Below are 23891 nucleotides of genomic sequence, written 5' to 3'. Positions count from 1 at the left end.
CTAAGACTTAGTTTTCTGATCTTTATATTGTAAACCCATTTAACAATGTGCCTGTCAGGGTTAGTGCTAATATGTGTACAGTACCAATTAGGATGCTTGACCCATAGAAGGTGCCCAAGAAATGGCACAAAGCAAGTGCGCATTAAAATCGATTAATAATAAGACATGGTAAAAGTTCACCTCAAGAAACTTAAAACCAAATCCTGTATTGCACTAATAGAAAATAATTTTCATTACAAAACAACTTGTCACCCCAGATGTAGTATTTTTTTTTAACTGTAATTTCTAATGCCAAGTTGGGGAATGAAGAAAGCACTTTATATGGAACAGTAATCCTTGGGCTACCTGTCCAATAGCCTCTCAAGTTCAACATACGTTACAAGAGGTAAGAAGCTATGTTTCTTTCACCTACCACAGAACAAGCACAAAGCATATATTTGCTGTGTAAATAAATAAAATACTAGTTTATTGTAGTTTGGTCAGCAAAAATTTTCTTTCTGGCTAACTGAAGACCTATGGGGAACCAAAGAGTAATTAATTATCCTACTTTCATTTTTAAAGGTAAAAATAAAAAGCTATTAAGCCTGAGAATTTCAGTCTGTCATGAGGCTTCCCTCATGACACGATATTTATGGGTTTTAGGTCTAGTGGATGTAGAGTTTGGGTCATTCATTGTTTCTTCCTACTTTGGCAGTAGGAAGAATGTATTCTTATGGTTTTTCCCTTTCCTCACTTCAATCCAAAGATGAGACGAAAGTGATGGAAGTGGTTATTGACTTTCATCTTAAACTGGTGCTATTTATGTCACCGTTCTTTCGTAAAGCTTTGATTGTAAATTTCAATGAAATGTGAATCAAATGAGGGAATACATGATGTATCTCTGCAGTAATTAGTGTGTTAGAGATTTGACAATTACCCAGCTAATCTGATCAACAAAGACAGCCAAATTGGGTAGTTTAAGTCTCAAAGTGGATTTATTTGGCCTAGTCAATCCAAATTGACTATGCACATTAATTACATTAACAACACAGCTGCCAACATTCTCCTCACTGTAGGATACATGGAAAGAGCTCAAAAATTGGAGATGATGAAGGACACTGAAAAGAAACAAATGATAGCAAGTAACCAAATAAGATGGAGTTGGGAGAAGCAAAAAAAGAAACTCCAGGATATAACTGTAACCTGGAAAAAAAAAGAAAAAGAGCCAAGGCTATAAAATTTTTTTTTTCAAAGACAAGAAACATTTAATAATACAGAAAAGGAGAGAAGCAGTGAGAGATGCTGGTGTAATCCTATGGAAAATATATCAACATATCACCTTCTGTGTAAATAGATTAATGATGATCAAAAACTCGGACTTCCTTGGCTTTCAGTGATTTAAACAATACTCTTTTATTTATCTGCAATATTTGAACTCAAATACATTCAAGTCCTTCACTTCAATCTTTATAGTTGCTGGAACTAAATGTAGCTAACTGTCAGGAGTGGGGAAATCTACAAAATTAAATTGCTTCCTAAAATAAAATCATAGGTGAAAAATTCAAGGGTGTTGCCATCAACCTACCAAGTTAGATAATAGAAATTTAAAGGAATACTGTATAGTTTATTGATATTAAAGATATTCAAAGAAAAGAAGAACCAGTTTGGCTTAGGATCAATTTTTCTTGTATTAAATGTTTAGCTGAGGAAATCCAGAAGGAGGAAGTTATGACTGCTTAGAATATCAACAGACAGCATTCATTTCTCTTGCTTACACCATCGTCTACCCCCAGGCCCCAACATTCCACATTTCATGGCTACTTAGACTTTAAATGTATGCTTTTATTTCATCAGAGATTCATCACACTGAAATATATGAGTATCTGCAAAAATTAGAATTAAATTGAATGCAATCATCTTCATTTAAAATAAATCTTTTCCACTGGAAAAGAAACTACCATTGCAAGGCTGCTTTTTGTCTCTGCTCCTATAACAGTTGATCAGTGGAGAGAGATGATTCCCACCCTTGGCACCACAAACCCACAAGTTACTCATTCTCTTTCAGAATTATTATGGGAGCCAAATACTGGCCCATTTTTGTTTTGTGATCTGGTCTGGAAAAACAACTTCCTACTTGCCTACAGCAATTACAACTGTGTCATTAATTCTGGGGGCTCATTAATGAACAATAGTTCTTGTCTTCAATATTTCTTGTTACCAGAATCTTTCCTTTGGCCAAACAAAGCTGACAGGCAGATATCGGGATTTAAGAATTTACAAACTGACATTTTAGGTAGTATCATGTATTGTCCAGATTAGGATTATTTTTCTGGCTGTTTTGAAAACATCTAGGTACCTTTCAATTATTTCTTTCCATAGAGGGGTTAAGCAGATTTTCTAGAGCAGCAGTGTCTGTCTGATAGAACTTTCTCTGAGGATGGAAACGTTCTGTACTTATATTGTCCAATATATGTGGCAAGCACTAATCACTTGTAACTACTGAGCACTTGAATGTCGCCAGCACAACTGAAGAAATTATTCTGACATTTTATATAATTGCAATTAATTTAAATTTAGATAGGTACAGAGTTGGGAAGAGAGTGAAGGAGCAAGAGGCATAAAGTAAGAAAGAACCAAAAGAATTCAGTAAGCAAGAGAAAAAAAAAATAAAGTCATATTCTTTAAAAATGAAAATTAATGCAAAAACCCATGATGAACAGATATTAAAACTTAAAATACATACAAAGTCAGTATTGCAGATTTTTTTTTCTTTTGCCTCTGGCTGCACATGGCCTAACATAGCACTGATCCTGTTTTTATTTAAAATTCTGTTATTTCATTTATCATGGGGTTTTTGTAGCACATTTGATTCTTGAAGTCTTGCATTAAAGTTTTTCTTGGTTATTGAGTTTTTTGATACCCCCTTAAACTCTGTGTGGGGCCTAGTGCTCCCCTTATTTCACCCTAGTTCCAGGTCCACGTGACAGGCAAGCCCAAACTGGAAGATACCTGACACAATCAAATTGCAAATGGCTGGATGGTCTTCTTGATAAACGTTATTAAATCTGGGGGCTCAACATCAGTCTCTGCTTTTGACAGGTTAAGTATTCATTCATCGGTGGGGTGTTTATTCACCCTTGGTAAGGAAGGGACCAAGGCATTGCTGTCCATGCATGGCCTCCTCTGACAACATGGCTCCTCCATTTAGGAGCTCTGGACAGGAAAGGGGGTGCTCAGGACCCAGGCTGGCTAACCTCCACTTGTAAGAGATCCTTCCCACCTGACTATTCAGTGTCTTTTCTGCAATAGATGCTCCTTGGTCCTCATTGCAGTGTGGTTTTAAAAAATGCTCACGTGTTACGTACATGGGGTGAAGGGCTACCGCCTGACTTAGGACAAGTCTCTGAAGAGGGAGACAGCTGGTGAATGATCTGAACACATTCAAAGAAGCTTGGGGAGGGTGCCTGGTATTGAGCATTTGGGTGGGATCAATTGTATCTACTGCAAACACTTACACGTTCTACCTATCTCGTGTGTACTGGTAACACGTTCATACACTGGCCTGGTCCCGGAATCGCTGACTGCTCTGGGTATCCACCCGGTCCATGTTAAGAGCAGACATTCCACAGCTAACGAAACAGGGACGCCTGGGTGGCTCGCTGGCTAAGTGTCTGCCTTCAGCCCAGGTCGTGACCCCGGGGTCCCGGGATCAAGTCCCACATCGGGCTTCTCCCTCTGCCTGAGTCTCTGCCTCTCTCTGTGTCTCTCATGAATATATAAATAAAATCTTTAAAAAAAAAAAAACTAACAAAACAAAACAAGCTGCATTCATTCATTCGACACATATTTAATGAGCATATATACTACTTATTGGTCACTTTTCTAGGTGCCGAGGAAGCAGTATTGAACAAAGAAATAGAGTTCTCGTTCTCTTAGAGCTTAAATTAAATAGGAACAAATTATTAAGCAAATTATTACTCATTATAATAAAATCCTTAAAAATGCAGCAGGAAAGAAGATAGGTCCTCACTGATAAGATGATGGTATCTAAGTAGAAATGGAAAAAAGTCTGGGCAGCCAAGCACGCAGACATCCAAGGAATGAGCATTCTGAGCAGCAGGAGCCTGGAGGGCAAATGCCCTGCAGCGAAAGCCTGTGCTTGAGAAACTGCTAGAGGTCGGTGTGTCTGGAACTGAGTGACTGGGCCGGGCGTGGGGGGTTGGGGGGGGAGGGATGATAAGAAATACAATTAGAGAGATAGTGGGGGGCCAGGTTAGGGCTCCTTGACCAGTGCAAGGATTTATGTTTTACTCTGAGTGATACAGGACACCAATGGAGGGTTGGCACAGGAGCAAGGCACTATCTGATTTATATTTGCAAGGAATTGTTTGGCTGTTGTGTGAAAAACAGACTTGAAAGGATACGAGGGTGATGGTTTCCATAGTGTCACCATTTAATTTCTCAGGCTGTTCCCTGAAATAGAAACCTGGTGGGTCAGGCAAATGTCAACAGACAGTGGCAAATGTAACCAGGCACTCGCTCTACTGTGCTGCGGACCAGCACCACGGGGTGTGAGGCCCGGCAAGCAGAATGAAGCTCCCGGCCCCAAATGTGTTCTTTTTACTAGTGATCATAAATGGATCAAAGCCGGCTCAGAGGCAGCTTCCATTCCCCTGGTGTGGACAGCAGTAGACATTCTTGGTCCTGCCCCAGGGATTTGTCACAACATAGATTGGAGGTGACCATTGAGGGTCAATTGTCAAACATCAGATTAGTTTACTGTGTGATGATATCACGTTAAGCGGATCTAAAGAGCAGTTAAGGCCCGTAACCCGAAGGCCTTATTAGGACATGTGTGTTCTAGAGCACAGGAGAAAAAGCACAGACATTCGGGAGCTGGCCTTGATCAGCGAAGATTTTAGGGGTTCCACTGTGTTGTGCAGGTCAATACATTCCCTTCAGAGTGAAGGCCAGATTTTGTATCTCTCTTTACTGCTAAGAAAGACCCGGAGTGCTTGGTAGGATTCGGGGTTTTAGAGGCAGCAGAGACCACACTTTGGAACAATGCTTAAATCTTTTAGCAGAGGACTCCGGAGGCAACTAGTTTTGAGTTGGGTCAAAAATGAGAGGAGTTTTTGCAGCAGTTTTGGCTTCAGTATAAGTAACCTTGATGCCAGAGTCGTTCTAAGCTGCAAATCCCATAGTATTAGAGGTTCCACGGTAAATAAGAACACGGAGCAGGTTCTCAGTCAAGTCTTGAATGGAGAATTGCTGTGAAAACCCTAGTGTTGAGATCAGGACCACACTATTGTAGTTGAGTTCTCTTCATGGAAAGCAGCTCCTGGCATCTTCCTTGGCTCCAGAAAAGACCGAAGGCCTGACCATGTACATCAGCTGACCGCATGACTGGAGCTCTCCCTCATGAACTTGATAGCACAAGTTCTATTGTCTGGTAAGCAGAGCAACAATTCACTGACCAGCTGGACCTGTCCATTATGAAGAGGCAGGGTTGCTGCTACGTAATGCGGAAGCAAGACATATTTTAAAACTTGGGGAATCCACTGCAGGAATTTTTTTTTTTTAATTTTTTTTTAATTTTTTTTTTTAGCCATACCCTGGATTAACTTCAAATGCTCGGTTACAGCAACCACAGCCTGTTAAGGGCACAGCAGCTAAGACTGGAGGTCAGAGAACTTCACCAGCAAGCCCCCTAGCCTCAGAGAGCTGGTCACCAAGAAGGAAGGATATTTGGAATGAGTGATAGGAGAGGATGATGAGTCACTCATGGCTTTGGCAATTGCAATAGCAAGAGCCTGTTCTACTAATCTCTGCTTTTCAATTGTTTCCTTGGAAATTATGACCACTCATGATCTGTAAGTATCCAGGGCAGGATGGAATGAGTTCATACGGATCTGAGTGGTGCAGCTGACGTGCCATAACAGACGCTGCCAGGGTGCCACCGAAATCCAGCCTGGCCTCGTTCACTGTTGCAGTACATGGCTCACTCTGCTTCTGGGTAGTTTTGCGTCTAGAGTCCTGAAACCGTGATTCTCTTTGGAGAATTGCCCTTGGCTTCGCAGACAGCTTTACCTGCATAGTCACAAAGTGTCTAGAAGTTTCTCTCTCTCTCTCTAGAAGACCCTGAGCTAGTGAATGGCTGATATGGGAAGATGTAAGTCCTGTTTTCATGGTTCAAGTGGGAACAACTTTCAGCTCATTTTACACTGCAGAGTCCCCTTGCAGGATCAGGGAAACTTATTCTTGACTTCCTCCTCTTCCCTGTCCTGCTTTTCCCATTCCTTTGATGGCTTCTCCTAAGCTTCTATGGCTTCTCCATAGTAAAATATTGCAAAACAAAGCAAAACAAAACAAAACAAAACAAAACAAAAATCCCATTTTAGGATCTGTTTCTGTGCAGTCTGACCTAAGACAGATTTCTATTACACTGACATGGAAAATTTAAGTAGGATATTTGAATCTGGAATTCGCAGCATAAATCTGGATTAGAAATCTCTTTTTGAGACTAGTTGGCATACTGATTCTATATAATCGTAAGGCTAGATGGGATCACCTAAGGAGTGAGTGTATTCAGAGGAAAAGCCCCAGGATATAAAGTTTCAGGTTTTCTTAAACTTCTACTACTATCTTTACCAACTCAATGAAATTTAAAGCCACACTCATTTATTCAGCTTTGGTCTCAGGATAGACCCTGACTCAGACTCTGCTGCAGTTCTCTAATTAGTCTACCTCATTTCTAGTCGTTTCCTAATCATACATCCCACTTTCCCTATCAAACTTACCCTCTAAAGGTCTATAGTCTGAGGTTATGACTGATTTATGGGTCCCCTGCATGAGCAAACCAAGATGGATCTCTCAATAAGTCAGAACATTAAACACCTGTTCAGAGATGCAAATGCTTGGCTCAGGTTCAGCTGAAAGAATTCCCAATACATTTTCCATTTAGGGAACACTTTCCCCTTGACCTTGCTGGAGAATATGTTGGACTACTGGAAAGGCAAATCTGGCAAAATAGGGAGAGATAAAGATTCACACAGGTAAAATCACAGTATGTATTTGATCAAGAGAAAAGATCGATTTAAAATGCTATGACTTATGTAATGGTTTGTACACAGTATATCCATAAAACAGTGTTTGTTGAATAAATTGTATTGACTCTGCCATGCATCTTCATTTACTGCAGAATAAACTAGGGCACATGGGCAAGAGAAGATGAAGCTTTAGGAATATTATTTCATACACCATATACCATCTTCACCTAAGTTTATATCTGATATTTCTCGGTAAAGACCGACAGAATAATTTCAATGAACCTTTGTCAAGTAAAAGGAGTCCAGGGAATCGAAGAGGAAGTGATGGAAATTATCTGAAATATTTTGCTAAGGTGATGGCTTTTGAGTTTCTTTTCATAAGTAGATTAGATTTTGTGAGCTGCTTCCCACATAGACCAAAAAGCCTAAAAGTGTTTTATTTAAAAGAAAATTCTAGATGTTGATTTGAATTGAAAGTACAAGGCTTTCTTTCCTTTTGACAGTTTGCTTTTGAAAAATTTTTCCTTGTGAAATACATAATATGCTGTTGCTAGTTGAATATAATGATTCCTCACCCTAGAAGATATAAAAGAAAGGCCAAATTTGGCTAATTTACATCTTGAGGAACCTATTGGGAGCCATATGGGTGTTAAAAAGCAGTAACCAGCATTAATATCAAAAGCAGCTTTTCAAAAAACAAACAAAAAAAGTAAGTGTGGATAAATGAATGCTGCTGTGTTCACACTGAAGATATTTTGAAAATCTCACATACATTATTTTAAACCTATGTGGTTTCCCTGTAGCTTTTGCATCAACTTGAACATATCCAATGCACACAAATCCTATTCGAGTAAGAAAAAAAGCAAGTCACAGGTCTGTCTTGTATGTCCATGTCTTAAATTTATATCCCTTTAAACACACTTTCTTGGCAGTTGATCAAGTCACACCCATTCTTTGAGGCCCTGTGTACATGCCATTCTTCTAAGCAATCATCTCTGATGCTATCCTCTCCTCACCAAATAGAAGTGACCATTCTCTCAACTCCCTTCCATCTTTACCTTTTTAGCCAATGTAGAAGGGGTTCCCATGACCACACTCAGTTTCAGTGATTTCCTAGGAAGCTACAGGACTGAGCTTATGGTCATAACCACGGTCATAATACAAAGCAAAATCAGGGAAAAGAAAAGGCACATGGGGTGAGGTCCAGAGGAAATCAGGAGCAAAATTCCAAATTTACTCCCAGTGGAATCACACAGGATACATTTAAATCCTGCAGCAGTAACTTGTGACAACAGATGTGAAGTACTATCTAGCTACCAGGGGAATTCATTAGAAATTCGGTGCCCAAAGTCTTCACTGGAAGCTCATCATGTGGGTAACCCATTGCTTAGCATATGCCCAATTTCCAGACTTCCATAAGGAAGGCAAGTATTTTGGATAAACCAGATTTTTTTTTTCACAGTTCAGGCACAGTGAACTACTCTTATAATTTAGGATTATATAGTCATTTCTGAAATCCCAAGTTCCCAGATGCCAGCCAGGGGCCAACCTGGCCAGCAGGCCTTTCTCAGATAAGAGCCTCAGGCTTGCTCTGTTAACTATTTTTGCACAGGGAGTTATCAGTTCTACTTTATTAATTTATATGTTTGTATTCATATATAAGTGGGATCTCAACTCCATCACTGTAGGCTCACTGAGTACCTGGGAGTCCTCATTTCCAGTACAGAATATGGGAGTACTAATGGGAGGCATTTCACAAATATTGATGATTAGAAAGGTCTGCTGGTTCAGTAGAGAACTGCAAGAAACAGGAAGGAAAGCAGACTCAGTAGTGTGGTGGACAGTTCTGCTAGCCCACCGGGGATGGAATCCTCCGTAGTATCTGGGACTTTCCTGTATCAAAGGATTGGGGATGACACAAACTTGTTAAAAAATAAGAAAGATGCCCACTATGAGTAATACTCCTCCTGACCTAAGATAATTTATTATTGTTAAATATATATATGTATATGTATTACACACTTTTTTAAAAAAAGATTTTATTTATTTGAGAGAGAGAGTGAGAGAGAGAGCAAGAGGAGTGAGAGTCAGAGGGAAGAGCAGACTCCCACTGAAGGGGGAGCCCCATGTGGGGTCCAATCCTGGGACCCCAGGATCATGACAGATGCTTAATGGAATGAGCCACTCAGGTGCCCCTACACACCCTTTTTTTGGAAGTGGAAATGTACAGTATTTTTTCAATAAAATCATGTCAGAACACTATTTTACTATGTTTTTTGTTTTTCTGTTAAAGATTTTATTTATGTATTTATTCATGATAGACACAAAGAGGCAGAGACACAGACAGAGGGAGAAGCAGGCTCCATGCAAGGAGCCCGACGTGGGACTTGATCCCAGGCCCCTGGGATCATGACCTGAACCAAAGGCTCAACCACTGAGCCCCCAGGCGCCCCTATTTTACTATGTTCTAACATCTTACTTAATCCTGTCCAGTCTATTATTTATTCTTTTTTTATTATTATTTATTCTTACCACACCCAAAACACAATGCATATATTGTAATTCATGTCTCAAATTCACTTGTTTACAAAAAAGATTTACAGAGAACCTATTTGGCGCCATTGACGGAGATAGAAATAATTAAGAGTCCCATAATAAGTATAGCTAATACTTGCACAGAGCCAGGCAGTGTTCTAAGCACCACTCCAAGAGCTAGATGCTATTATATATTCTTCTTTTACAGCTAAAATATTAAGGAAGTTAAATAACCCTCCTAAGCAGTTCCTTTGGAATCCATGCTCTTAATTACTCTGTTGATTATCACCCCTTGAAAAGCTCAGTCTTTTTTTTTTTTTGACATAAAAATTATTTTGATAAAATGAGAGGAAAAACATCCTTGCTCTGCTTTAATATTTTTTTTTTTCTCCACCACTTTAAAAGTTACAGGACTCAAGTATTGCTAGTTTTTGCCATTTCACACTTGGTAAGTTGTATGGCCATAATGCAAAGTTTATCACTTAATAATTCGTGAAAAAGTAGTGAGGACTCAACAATGTGTTTAGAATTTGTGACTGTCATCCTGAACATGGATACAAAGGAAAGTTATATTGGCTTTAAAAAATAAACATGCACAGAGCAATCTTTTTATCTCTACGGGTGTCTGATAGTTGAGTTTTTGCTCTGGTGCAATTAGACTATTTATGAAGAGAGCTTTTCATTTCCCTCAATATAATGCATTTTTGTCATTAATTGTCTCCCACACAGCGATGCAATTAATACATATTAGAGCCGGGACGAATTCACAGAAGGGAAACTACACTCCTGACTTTTTTTATTTCTCAAAGAAAACATTAAAAGGTTCAAAGTTATAAACAAGCTGCATTACGTCAGATGCAAACAGCAGCTCGGACATGCACGATGACCGTACCTCTGGATCATGAGACGACGTTTGGCAGGACAAAGGATTGGCCAGTATGTTGACAAGGTTCCAGGTCACCGTGAACATTCCAGTTCAGAGAGATGCTGGTGTTGTGCAGCTGCAGCCAAGGCTCTTCACGAGGTGACCAAGAGGACAGACATTTGAAAGGTACTATTTTAACTGACGCTGCTTATGGGAGCCTTCAGGGGACTAACACGGTCACCCTCAAGTCGCAGAGGAGACCGCCGTGTCTCAGGGAGGCTAAGGGAATGTTTCATGGTCACACACATGTAAGAAAGAAGTGACAGCGCAGCAACAGACACCCAGATCCTCTTATTTTTTTTCAGAATTAGTAGCAGCCCACACTGGCTCTCAGACGTCTGGGAAGGTCCTCAGATCTGGATGGAGCTATAGATGTTCAGTCCCACGTCTTGTCCCCAGCATCGTTGCCTGTTGTCCTGGACTATCCTTCTAAGGATGCTTGTGTGGTGCACAGCATCATAACACAGCTGTGGTCTCGCAAGGCAACAGACACACATGCATGCTATTATGAACATGCGAGAGTTCCCGAAGTGTAGGGTTGCACCCCTGTGAGCAGCCGATGTGTCTGCAGGAGTCACCTGACCATCTTGGCATTGACTCCTAAGAACTGGCCTCGGGAAACGAGCTGCAGAAAATGCTGACCCTTTGGCCACGGCTATTTTTCAATGAGTAATAAAGTTCTTTTTTTCTGAAAACAAAACACTTCCCTAAATTGGAAGTGGATTTGGGTACCGTGGTGCCTAGAGTTGACAACTATTTGGGGGGCTGGCTCTCTTGAAATAAAATAATATAAAATTCACATACACAAAATTAAGCTCAGGGCTGTGGGGGGTGCTGGCAAGTGGGTGGCCCTGTAGGGCAAGTCCTATTCATGGTAAATCCATCTCTGTCTGAATTACGTTTTTGGAAATCATAATTTTCCAGTGTGATAAATGGCTCTAAATGACTTCTCACTCCCCAAACACAAAGTCTGTACGTTGCATCATATCTCATTTTAGAGAATAGCCCTTAATTTTTTGTTTTTTAGGCAAAAAAAAAATCTAGAGTTTCCCTGCCATGCCATATTCTTTTCAATACTCTGGTGTTTTGCTTAGATTTACAGATGGTCCAGGAAGTATTTTGTTTTTTCATCCATAGACTCTATAAAACAAATACAACTAAACTAATGTCTTATTTCTAAAACTCATCCTGGTGAATACGAACATAGATGAGCCCAAACCTGTAGAAAAACTGAATTCATGGAAATTGTACCATGAATGTTAATACAGTTTCAAGTTGGGTGTGTGACAGCTCCATGATCCTTGAAATAAGAGGCAAAAAAAAAAAAAAACCCATACTTTGCCCAACACTCTGAAAGTAACAAATTGTCTTTTGCACAAAGTACTGACAAGGAAAAATAACTACTTTAGTTGTGTGATATCGTGTCTTTTTATCACAGCAAAAGCTTAAAATAGTTAAAACCGTTAACAAGCCATATTTGTGTACTGCTCACAGGTAACAATTAGAGGTTAAACATTGTAAGATATGTACTTGAACTCATAAAATATGAAAATCAATAAACAAATAAATATAGTTTACCTACTTTTGAAATATTACTTGATCGACTTGCTGATCGCCCTGGGGATTTGTCATTCTGAAAAATAAAATTAGAGACATTGATTATGAATATAGCAATAGTCTTTACTGCAGAGACTAGAAAGCACAGCGCAGGTCAACGTGTAAATGCTAGTCAACTGATAGATACACAAATTGCAAAATAAATTTTAAAAAAAGATACACAAATTGCTTACACAATGGCTTTTGTCTCACCAAATTTTATTTCTCTAGTACATATCATTGTCCTTGTGAAAATGTTTCAATTAGCATGAGGGCATATATATCAGGCTAGGAGTATTTATTACCCGGAAATGCTCACTTCTCTAGAAAAATAAATGTGGTTCCTTTGAAATGAATTACAAAATGGATATAAGTCCATTATTTCCTCTTTCGCTTTTGCTGCCAGGAAATTCTGAGTAAATTCTGTTTCTTGTTTCAGTAACTACTGTATACCAGGTACATGGTGCATACACCTAACTCCTGCTCTTTTAAAATATTTGTTATTCGTCTTTTATGTTCATTTGCTTCTAAAATATAAAGACATTTTTAAATTTAAAACACTCCGTTGTTTAAATCAAAAACATTCAACAAGGATTTTAACACCTAAAACTTAAAAATACGTTTAAAAAAAATTGTACCCTTACTCCTGGTCCCTTTAAAGGATTTCCAATTTAGTAGAAAAGAAGCATGAAAAAAAAAATGCTTTGGAACTGCTAGTTTTTTTTAAAAGGCCATACAACCCTAAGGTAGAAAGAGACCTTCAAGAGTGGAGCCCCCTCTTCAAAGCCCAGAGGCAGTCTTTTCCCAGCAGAGGCAGTGCTCATGCCCAAGCCGGGGCCACCTGAGGCCTCCTGTCTGGTCCAGTCTGGTTATTCCTTCTACTTGGCCGATTATCTGCTAGTGAATAATTGAGTCACAAATCCAAATGTATGCGAATCATGCATTTTACACGTACCAAGAGATCACGGTAGACCTTTCCTTCTGCAGAGAAAATTTTGGAAGAACCTGGTCTAGAAACCAAAAGTTTGTGAAGAGTCTGAATTGATGCTTTAGGAATCTTTTTAAGAATTTTCTGAGCATCTGGACCCAGCGCCCAAGTAGACCTGAGTAGACAACCCCAGTCAGTGCATCTTGACACGGGTCATTTTTGAGAACTAAGCTGATCTAACGACCTGCAGGTCTGAAACTGCCCCACGATGACGGCTCCAGAAGGTTCCAGAAACACAGTGATGACAGGATATGGCAAATGTTATTGTGGAGACACAGTAGCTGCATTTACTGCAGATTGTCACCGTGTCATGCACAGGCTTGCAGATATTTCAGCAGAACAGTATTTTTTCCCCTTACGTGTGACATCCATCTCATACGACCACTGATGTCGCTGTGGAGCGTGTTATTACAGACCAAGATGAGTCACAACGACACGATTAGTTACACCTCCTAACAGGCCCGTGGTCCAGCTGAAGATTAATGACTATGCTGCCAGCAGACATTTTGCCTTGATTAGCTTCCTCTGGTGATGGAGAGAAGTACTTTTCTCCTGACATCTCAACTCCTCTTCTGGAGACCAGAAAACAAAACCAACCCATCTTCCCCGCTGAGTGAAATTTGGGATTTTGACACACAATTGTGTGAGCAGAGGTAAATAAGTCACACAGCGTAATAGGCTGGGGGCAGTTTTGTTGTGGTGGTTGTTCCATTGTGTATTCTGTATTTACGTGGTATTTTAAAACATAATTAAGGAACTAGAATTGAAAGGTGTTTCAGCGAGAACCCAGAAGTGCTATAGAAATTTAATATGGCATCAGATTACTGAATTTTTCAAACCAAATAGGACTTTGTGGCATTTTCAGATAAAAACCAGGAGGGTCAGGTTCCCTCCACAATTGTGAGTTCAGCAGGAGGTTCTCATGAGCAGATCATTCCCATTCTCTTCATGAGCAACGTCCCATCTAATGGGGAGAAGGCATTTTCTTCTTAGTACTTCAGGAGATCTTTTAACCTGAAATCCCTTGGTTCTATTTTTTCCTACTACAAGACCAGGCATTGCAAGAAATAAAGGAGCGAAGGCAAAGCTTACTTTTTTTTTTTTTTTTTTTTCCATGGCTGAGTTCCCTGTTGCTTCTATTCCGGTTAACAGAGGGGACGGAGGTACACACCACTGCTGTGCTGGCCTGACTTGCAACTTGCCCTTTGGTAATGCACTGGCTCTGGCAAGAGCACACTGTTAGACAATCCAGGGCTTTCCTCACTGTGACACGGAGGAGGTGACATCTTGGGGGTGGTTGGGAGACTCAGATGAGCTGTACATGAAGACATTTTATAGTTTGCACGGTTATAACATTCCCATTAGTATTCACGGGGAGCGGGAGCACCCAAGAAGCGCCCTCAAAAATCAGGCCGATCATCACAGGCTATTAGACTCATCATTTAAACATAAACATCCTAGTTTCTCTGTCCTGCAATTCTGCCTCTATTGTGGAGTAGGCGCCGGCATATTAAAGAATGAAAAAAATCAAGTCAACCCAAATCAATCAACCCAAGGGGGTTAAGGAAGTTTGGCCTGCCCCGCTCTTTGAAGCAAAGCACCAGAAACACTTTTGCTCTTGGAAAACTTCCAAAGCAAACTGTTGAATTTGCTACTAATTAATTGGGTGCTTGTCCCGCTACTATTGCAATGACATATTCTCCTTTGTTGATTAGTCAAATATGGTTGTCATACCTCATTATGGTCAGTTTAAATTCTTTACCTTCCATTAAATAGACGCGGTCTTAGAATCTAACATAAGTTACTGGTACCCAAACTGTGGTGACCCTGTAGGTCACTAAAAGTTGGAACCAACGAGAGTTTCAGACAAGTTTGCATGAAAAGTATGGGCTCATCACACAGTAAAGTTGAGCAGCTATCTCAGTAGATTGATTTTAGAAGTTCATTCGCAGTATGCAGATGGACAGACTTCTAATTTTATAAGTGCTTTTTAATATTTTCAAGAAGTTTCTAATTTTTGTTTGATATAAATGTATCTGATAGTTTTGTTTTGAGATTACTATTTGTATAATAATAATTGTTTTTAGAATTTGATCTTACAAAACATGGTTGGATTTTTATTACCAGAGAGGAAAAATGATTACCAAATGAGAAAATCATTACTAAATTATTTTAACATATTTTTAATGCACTAATCTAAGGAAAACGACATAGTTCCTTTTAAACGCAATGCTCTGTGTCAAAGAATACACAATATGGCTGGACGTGTGTGTATCTACACATGAATACTCTGTATATTATATCATTGATCAGAAGAGGGCAGTAAGGAAATTTGAAGGAGATTTTTTATGTAAACTAAAGGAAAATAACTATTCCTGAGTGAAGAAACCAGAAAAAGATCCACACACTTCACTGATAAAATGCTATTCTCTAGTTATTTTCCTTGACCACCCTCATCGCCTACCCCTCCGCCCAGTCCAGGGTAAAAGTCAAGAACATTTGAAAGAAAAAAAAGAAATGAGGCAATTTTGAAGAATTCTAAGCAGAAAACGGAATTATTTTTGCTAAGGTAATTAAAAGATGTAAGAAGAAAAGTCTTTGAAAGCAATGTGGCTTATAAACAAACAAAACACAGAGAAACTGAATACTGCAATAAGACTTGATTAATAGATATGTAAAAGAAATTCATGTCCACTAAATGAAAAGTGCTGTTTTTAACTCAATGCAACATTTAAAATGGACTTACCCTCAAATAATACCTTAACAAAAAACTTCAAGTAGAGATTTTTCTTTTGCTATTGAGACAGTAAAATTAGAAATAGAAACTTGAAATGTGATTAATAAATTTAATCGCCACTAATTAACACATTTTTAGATAATGCTTGGTTCAATGAAATGAAAACTGTCTGAAAAATATACCCAGAAATTCTTAAAAATGTTATACTAAGACCTATAGGGAACACTGCAAAAGCTATATCCTGACAAAAATTTGTAACTGTAAATGTATTCATTGTTAAAGAAAAACAGTAATGAAGCGCAATAAAAGAATAGAGTAAGAAAATAATAAAATATAAAAGCTGAAACTCATTAAATGGAAATAAATAAGAAGAATAAAGAAATATTTTCTTATAGCAGGAAAATAGATGAATTTCTAGTAAGACTTATTAAGGAAAACAAAAAGCAGAAATAGATAAGACGAGAAAGGATAAATAACCAAGACACAGGAAAAATTAGAAAAATTCTAATAGAATGCTACATATAATACCATTGCAACAAATCTGAAAACCTAGAAAAAATGAATCATATCCTAGCAAAGCAAAAGTTGTCAGAATTTATTCAAGAAGAGGAAAACTTCAATAGATACACTAAATGACAATAGAGTAGATAAGTAAATGGAAGTCTGTATACCCTAAAAAGATTAAGGGCGTGATGATTTCACAAGTGAGTTTTACCTTACTTTTAGGAACACAGAGTTTCAATTTTCTTTACGTTATTCTCGACCACAGAAACACACAGTCCTAATTCATGTTATTAATCTTGCACAGATGGAGCTTCAAATGTGTTAAGTCAGTACCCAAGAGGAAGGAAAGAAGGAAAAGAAAAGTATGCTTGAGTCTTACCTGGATGCAAAAATTCTTTAAAAATATTAGCATATATCTGAAGAGTAGCATGTAACTTTGACACATGAGCGGTGTATCCAGAAAATACACAAGGAATAGAATTAACCGGATTTATTCCAGATAATTTCTTATTACGAAATCTGGAAACATTTCATTAGATTAACACATTGAAAGAGACAAACATTATGATCTTAGATGCTGAAAAAATATCTGACCAACCTCTGCAGTCTTATTATTATGCAAGCTTTAAGTAAAATAAGAATTGGAGGAAACCTCTTAAAGTGATAAAGACAATATTTTAAAATCAATGCCCCCAATTTTTCTAAATGGTAAAATACAAGAACTATGTTAAAGATATTCTGCTACGGATGTTTGCTTTTGTTAGTATTCAACTATCCTAGAGTTCCTAACAAATATAAAGACAATAAAAGTATTTGGTAGGAGAGAATATTGAAAAGAAGGAACAAAACAACCTTTTCTTACTGATACTATAGAAATTCCAAGTGTATTCAGTTAAACAAGAAAACTACTACAATTAATGAGACTTTAAAAAAAATTTGAGTTAACGTATAGTGCAATACTGGTTTCTGCAGAAGTCAGTGATTCATCACTTCCAATACCCAGTACTCCTCACAAGTAGCGTCTTTACTACAATGGCTAGAAACAGGGTAATTACACAATGGCAGATTCTACTCAATTTCCTAAAATGCATCATCCCTTCTTCTGTATGAACAGAATGGCAGCTGGGTATACATCTTTCCAGTCACACTCTATCTCCCAACATGCCTTTCAATCACAGGTTGCCTTAACTAAATTCCCTCCAGCGAGATGCGAACAGAGCTCACAACTGTTAGTTTCCTGTCTGTACCATAAATCTAAAATTTCTTCCATGCTATTTTTCTATTGCTTGGTGCTAAGATGGTGACTCTCAGAGCAAGCCAGGAAGCCACATTATTAAAGACAGCAGAGCTGAGTCTTCCTGAGTCCCTGAATGATTACATGGTGAGGAGCCCTCTTCCAACTTAGAACATACACTCTAAGTTGTCATGGAAGATAAATAAACTTGTATTTCTTTGGAGCCATCACATTTTTTGGATTTATTTATTGTGACAGTTTAGTGTATCCCAATGGAAATACGCAAGATCAAAAGCTTTTTCCCTTCTAGTAATAAATAACCAGAAATGTAATAATAAAAACAAAAATCATAAAATACTTAAGAATAAACTTAACAAAGAAATCATAAAATCTTATTAAAATATAAATTATAGAATCTTATTGAGGAGAGCATGATCTGAACAAATGAAAGCACCGCTTGACCACAAATTGGCATTTAAATAGAATGTAGTGCCAATTAATTTCCAATGGGGTTTATTTCTTCCTTTGTGAAGCAGAAAGGAGATAGATAAAATTAATTTAAGGAACATATATAGAAAAAGAAATGCCTGAGAATAGCCAAGAAAATAATGAAAAAAGGAGATCTCCTTCTACCAGGCTTAGCCCATATTAAAAGTCACTGATTAAGTTGACATGGCATTGGCACAAGAATTAGACAAAAGGCCAGTGAAATCCAGAGCAGAAAATCCAGACACATAAAATAATTTCACATATAGTAAAACTGGTATTTCAAGTCAATATTGAAAAGAAAGTTGACATAATAAATACTTCTCACAACTATCTACATGGAAGAAAAAAATCAAACTCATACTAAATGGCATATACAATCATAGACTCCAGAGGGAAAAAAGTCTTGAATATAAACAATAAAAAAAAAATATTTGAAATAAGCTTAAATTATAAATTCAATGTTGGGGTCGGGAAAGTCTATATAACTAAAATGAGAACCAGCAGCTGTGATATTTGATTATATTATGTCTGGAAAAAAATTGAAGTGAATAAACAAACAATAAAGTTGTAAAAAAGCACAACATAGAAGATTGATAAAGTTCAATTTCTGTAATATGCAAAGAGTTCTTGTCCATTCATGAAAGATGCAACAACAAAAAAAAAAAAAAAAAAAAAAAAAAAAAAAAAAAAAAAAAAAAAAAAAGAAAGATGCAACAGAGGAAATCCAATAGAAAAAAAAATAAGTAAAAGATAGGGATAGAAATTCACAAAAAGAGACTACAGATTGTTAATAAACATGATAAAATGCTTAAAAATCACAAACTGTCAGAAAAAATGCTAATTAAAGTAAAAACAACGCATTGCTTTACACCCATCATGTTGGAAAGATTGAAAAGAGTGATAGCCCTCTGTTGCTGGTGGGGATAAGAAGAAAGAGTACTCTCATAAATTGCCAGTAGAAGTGTGCATTTTTGCAGTATTATTTAAAAAAAAACATCTGGCAACATCTGTTAAAATTAAAAATATCACTTTATGAACAAATCTTCCATCTGGGAATCTATCCCAGAGAAATAAAAGCGCCGGTTCATAAGAATATGAGAATAAGGACACTTAATACAGCACGCTTCTTAACTGAAAAAAAAAAAAAATCCCACAAAAGTCTTGACAGTAAAGATGTGCCAGTTGTTGGGCTGGTGTTCTCAAAGCTTTCAATCCACTCTCCTAATTTGCACTCTGAGGCCGGGGCTCTGCAAACCACATTTCTGTTTGGTCCCCCAGCTCCCTCGGAAGCTCCATTCAGAGGGGGAACCAACGAGGCCAACCAGAAGGCTGGCGAAGGACAATGGCATCTGCTCCTTGTGCGAGGATCATCCTAGAAACGCTTCTCCCCCAGGACGCCGCAGTGCCTCCTGCAGCGGTTGCTGAGTACATGACACGGTGTTTCTAACAACCCCACACACAGACTCCACCTGTCGTAGACACCAGCACCAGCCTGCTGGCTCCTTCCCTCCTTAGGAGCAGGAGTTTCAATTCTGTGGGTCTCTTTCTCAAGCTTTAAATAATTCCAGTTTCTTTTCTTTGTTCGCCCAGACAAGGCAGCAGATCTTTACAAAAGTCTGATTTCTCTAGGTTGAAACAAAAGCCCGATTTCTCCCTCCTGACTAATGGGGTAAACAATCAATAGAGAACATCAATAGAGAAATGATGACATACGTTACAGTACGGCCACATTTTGGAATATTGTGCAGTTATGAAATAGAAGAGATTAGCTCTCTGCCATTTGACCAAAGGGGTTTTTCACACAAGGAGACTGAGTGCAAAAGAGTAAAACGAGAAGTGGTATCATGTGATTGTTTGAACAATATATAAGGACAGAACTTCTATGAGCGTCTATGTGTGCACATAGTCATGTGTAGACGTGTTTTGTGTGTGTCTCTATGAGCACAGAAAGAGTCATGGAAGGATACTCGCGACTGTGCTAACATGAGTTTCTTGGGGGGAGAGAAAGAGGGAAGGAGAGGAGTCCAGTGAAAGAGGAGAAACGAGACAAGGGGGAAAAGAGTCCTTAAAAAGAAAAAGAACATGTTGGATCCCCGTTTATGTAAAATTATATATGGATGCGATGTGCACACAGAAATTATAACGCAAATGTGAAGTTATAGCTCCACATATTGGTAAGTGATAATATCCATGATCATTTAGGTGAAAAAAAAAAGAGTTAAAGAATAATGTGTAGAGAAGAATGTGTAAAGAATAATGTCTAGATATATTTGTGCATCTACATTTATATTTTTGACGGAGCAAGAATATGCTCATCCAATATTGGCTAATACCACACCATCTATTCACAGAGATTACCTTCAGTCCCTCGGGTTGGTAGGATCACAGGAAGCAGAGAGGCCTATGGGGATAGTCTAGCTTTTTCTTTAAACATCTTTGGGTGTTATAGTTTTACTTGTTTTTCATAGTTTTTTTAAAATAAAATATCACATTAAGGGGATCCCTGGGTGGGATTAGGGCCTGCCTTCGTCCCAGGGCGTGATCTTGGAGTCCCGGGATCAAGTCCCACATCGGGCTCCCCGCATGGAGGCTGCTTCTCCCTCTGCCTGTGTCTTTCATGAATAAATAAATAAAATCTTTAAAAAATATATCACATTAAGAAAATTAAAGAAACAAAAGTGGTAAAGTTGGTCTTACTCATCAAAGATTACATATCATAAAGGGAAAAAGGCACGCACGCGTGTGTGTGATCAAAAGGGCTGCAAGGAATGTATGTTTATATTCCCCAAGACAGTACAGTATATGGAACCTAAAGGCACCAAATTAATTATTGAGTCAAGTAGGATTGGTGAGAATAAAAACTCCCAGGATGTGTGGTTATGACATTGGGATTAGAGCTTCATTGCTAACCATGTGACCATAAGAAGATCATCTGTGTTCTCCGGCCTGGGCTTGCTGAATTTGCAAAATAGGCATAAGAATACATGAATGGGTGGTCACCTTTTCAAAACTAGTAGAAGCAAATACAATACCCTTTGAAAAAGTTTGTCCCTAATCTAGTGTAAGACGTCATACAAATATAGCTAGAACTAGTAGGATTATGAAGCCTGGATTTGCTGGGATTATAGGAAGGTTAGTGAAAAGGACATTTATAGGTCAGCAGTCACATTTCTTTACTTATTGATTTATCAAGATTTTATTTATTTATTTAATATTTTATTTAAATTCAATTTGCCAACATATAGTATAACACTCAGTGCTCATCCCATCAATTGAGATTTTATTTATTTATTCATGAGAGACACACAGAGAGAGGCAGAGATACAGGCAGAGGGAGAAGCAGGCTCCATGGAGGGAGCCTGATGTGGGACTTGATCCCAGGACCTTGGGGTCATGCCCTGAGCCGAAGGCAGACACTCAACCACTGAGCCCCCCAGGTGCCCCAGCAGTCACATTTATTTTTTATTTTTTATTAAATTTTTAAATTTATTTATGATAGTCACACATATATAGAGAGAGGCAGAGACACAGGCAGAGGGAGAAGCAGGCTCCATGCACCGAGAGCCCGATGTGGGACTCGATCCCGGGTCTCGAGGATCGCACCCTGGGACAAAGGCAGGCGCCAAACCGCTGCTCCACCCAGGGATCCCTGCAGTCACATTTATTATTAAATTTTGCACTATATAGAATTTACTGAAAATACTGTTAATTTCCTTAAAAATAAACATATTCCCAAATACCAAATTTAATGGAAAAACTTACCGATCGTGCTAAGTATCGTACTGAATAAGGGCCTTAAACTTATTCAGACAGTCCAAACAATAGTACTGGCTAGTAAATGAAGAAAATAAAAATCATGTGATGAAACCCTCCCTTCCCTCCCTAAAAAAGTCATGCGAAAACACCCTCTTAGTGTGCACACTTCCAAAAGCAGGAGCCTCTGTGGATGACTGACGGGTCATTCTGAACAAGTTAGCAACTTTAATTCCTAGACACTCCAGGGCTGCAAATGTTTCAAATGGAGGAGTCTTATTTGGAGGGAAGAAAAATAATACAGTAAAATAATCATTGGCTCAACGCCAGAGCAGCAGAGACAAGGCCCCAAGGGCTTGTCTACACATCTTCGCAGGCACGAAAGGACAGACGGGGCACCGGCTGCCTGCTAACCTGGAGGAGGAGGGGTTTTGGTCTAGTGGCTTGTTTGGAAAGCTGATTCCTGCTAGGTTGGTTGGTTTGTTTTTACAGTAAGTAGAGTAAGGTCAGCCCAAGCTTTCGTGTACAACATTTGACACTTTATAAGAGTGAAATACGAGCACTTCTACTGGTTCTCACAATTCTGTTCTCTGTGACTATGTTCACATTAAAAACCGGAAGCTCACCACACCCCTAGTATTCTAAGAATATACACATAATTTACAAAACTTCTTGTATTCTTTGTTGATGCATGTATAAGATTCTTTTTGGTTCAAATACTATCACAGTACTCTTAATTAATATTGTCAAAAAAATCTACCGCCAGTCTCCTTTTAAGTCTTTTTTTTTTTTTTGCAAGATAATATATACAAAGTCCCATGCCTTATTAATTCACTGGCTGCTTTTCTCATAAATGCTACACGTTTCCCCCGATTTTTGGTCTTTTTGTGTCTTGGAGTCTCAGAGTAGTAAAGACTTCATACGTTCATTTGAGTTCCAGATGTTCTAGTCGCAGTGATGCTGGACATCGGTCTGTCACTGGAGACCCATGTCCTGCTCTTCACACAGATCTGTGCCCAGGAGGCACACCTGGGTGGATCCCAGCAGACCCTTTGCTCTCTGGCTTCTGATCTCACTCCCCAAAGCAGGCCTCCAGTAGGAGAGTAGAGGAATGGAGAACAATGAGGCGGAGTAGTGACCCCCTCTTTGAAACATCACCAGAGGCAGCTCTGTCCCTTAGTGGCAGGAATCAGCGGTTGTCAGGCAGCCCTCTCCACAAAACCCACTGTGTCTTTGCGTGTTGAAAAAATGCTCCTTCTCTCTGCCTGTTCAAGCCCTGGGTGGCAATAATACCGCCTGTTGTTTCTAGCCAGGGAGGGCTGCACTCCCCCTTGCATCCTCTATATGCTCTGCTCACACTCACTGTAAGTAGGCTCGTCATGCCCTCCAAATTATCCAATCTAGAAGTGTCATCTGTTTCTCTCTGTTACCTTGATGGAGATAGGTCATTTTTATTATTCTTTGCAGAGCCTTATCATGATCATGATCATTATTAATTTTTGCTGAGTTTTCATCAAATTAAGATCTTAGAAGGTTGCTCTAGAGGTATGGTCATATTTTATCTACCACAGTTAGCACCTACTAGAAAATCTATCAAGTTGTTTTCAAACTACTTTTTTTTGTATTAGAGTTAAATCACTTCTCTCTAAGGCTTTAATTTAAGTTTGGGGACATGTTTGTAAGACAGTCCCCATATTAGAGACCAACCCCCTAATACGTGCTGCACAGTGGGGTGTTTTCATTAACATTTTTCATCTTCCATTCCATTAAAAGCACTTTAATGACCATATATTTATTTCTTAAGACATTATCAGGGAAAATTCAGGCTAGTTTTTTTTGTTTTTTTTTTTTACCAAATTCTGGAATAGTATTTAAAAATTCTAAAAATCTTCACGGCACACACACAAACACATACATACACGTTTATGCAAGTATGTGTTTAGGCAAGTTTATGATCCATGCAAAGATTCGTAATTCTTCCTCTGTACTTGTGGAAGAGCCTTACATGTGATGTGCTACTTCCAGTCTGTTCCATTCTTGTGCCAGATTTCTATTCTTGTCCCCACTCCATTATTCAACTTTCTCCCTCCTTCCTTCTGTCA

The 23891-nt window shown here is 38.6% G+C and overlaps 1 protein-coding gene across 3 annotated transcripts in view; it reads right to left on the bottom strand.

Annotated features, from left to right (window-relative positions):
- The window catches only part of MARCHF1 (membrane associated ring-CH-type finger 1), an 814327-nt gene that overhangs the window by 144133 nt on the left and 646303 nt on the right, over positions 1-23891 (bottom strand). For all 3 annotated transcript variants that reach the window (XM_041738448.1, XM_041738446.1, XM_041738447.1), the window contains exon 4: positions 12071-12121. In XM_041738448.1, the coding sequence (XP_041594382.1) occupies positions 12071-12121 (51 nt within the window). The remainder of the gene's footprint in view (positions 1-12070; positions 12122-23891) is intronic.

This window comes from Vulpes lagopus, chromosome 23 (genome assembly GCF_018345385.1).
Source record: "Vulpes lagopus strain Blue_001 chromosome 23, ASM1834538v1, whole genome shotgun sequence".
NCBI lineage: Eukaryota > Metazoa > Chordata > Mammalia > Carnivora > Canidae > Vulpes > Vulpes lagopus.
Note: the sequence above shows the minus strand (reverse complement) of the source record. Positions and strands in the feature narration are given on the sequence as shown.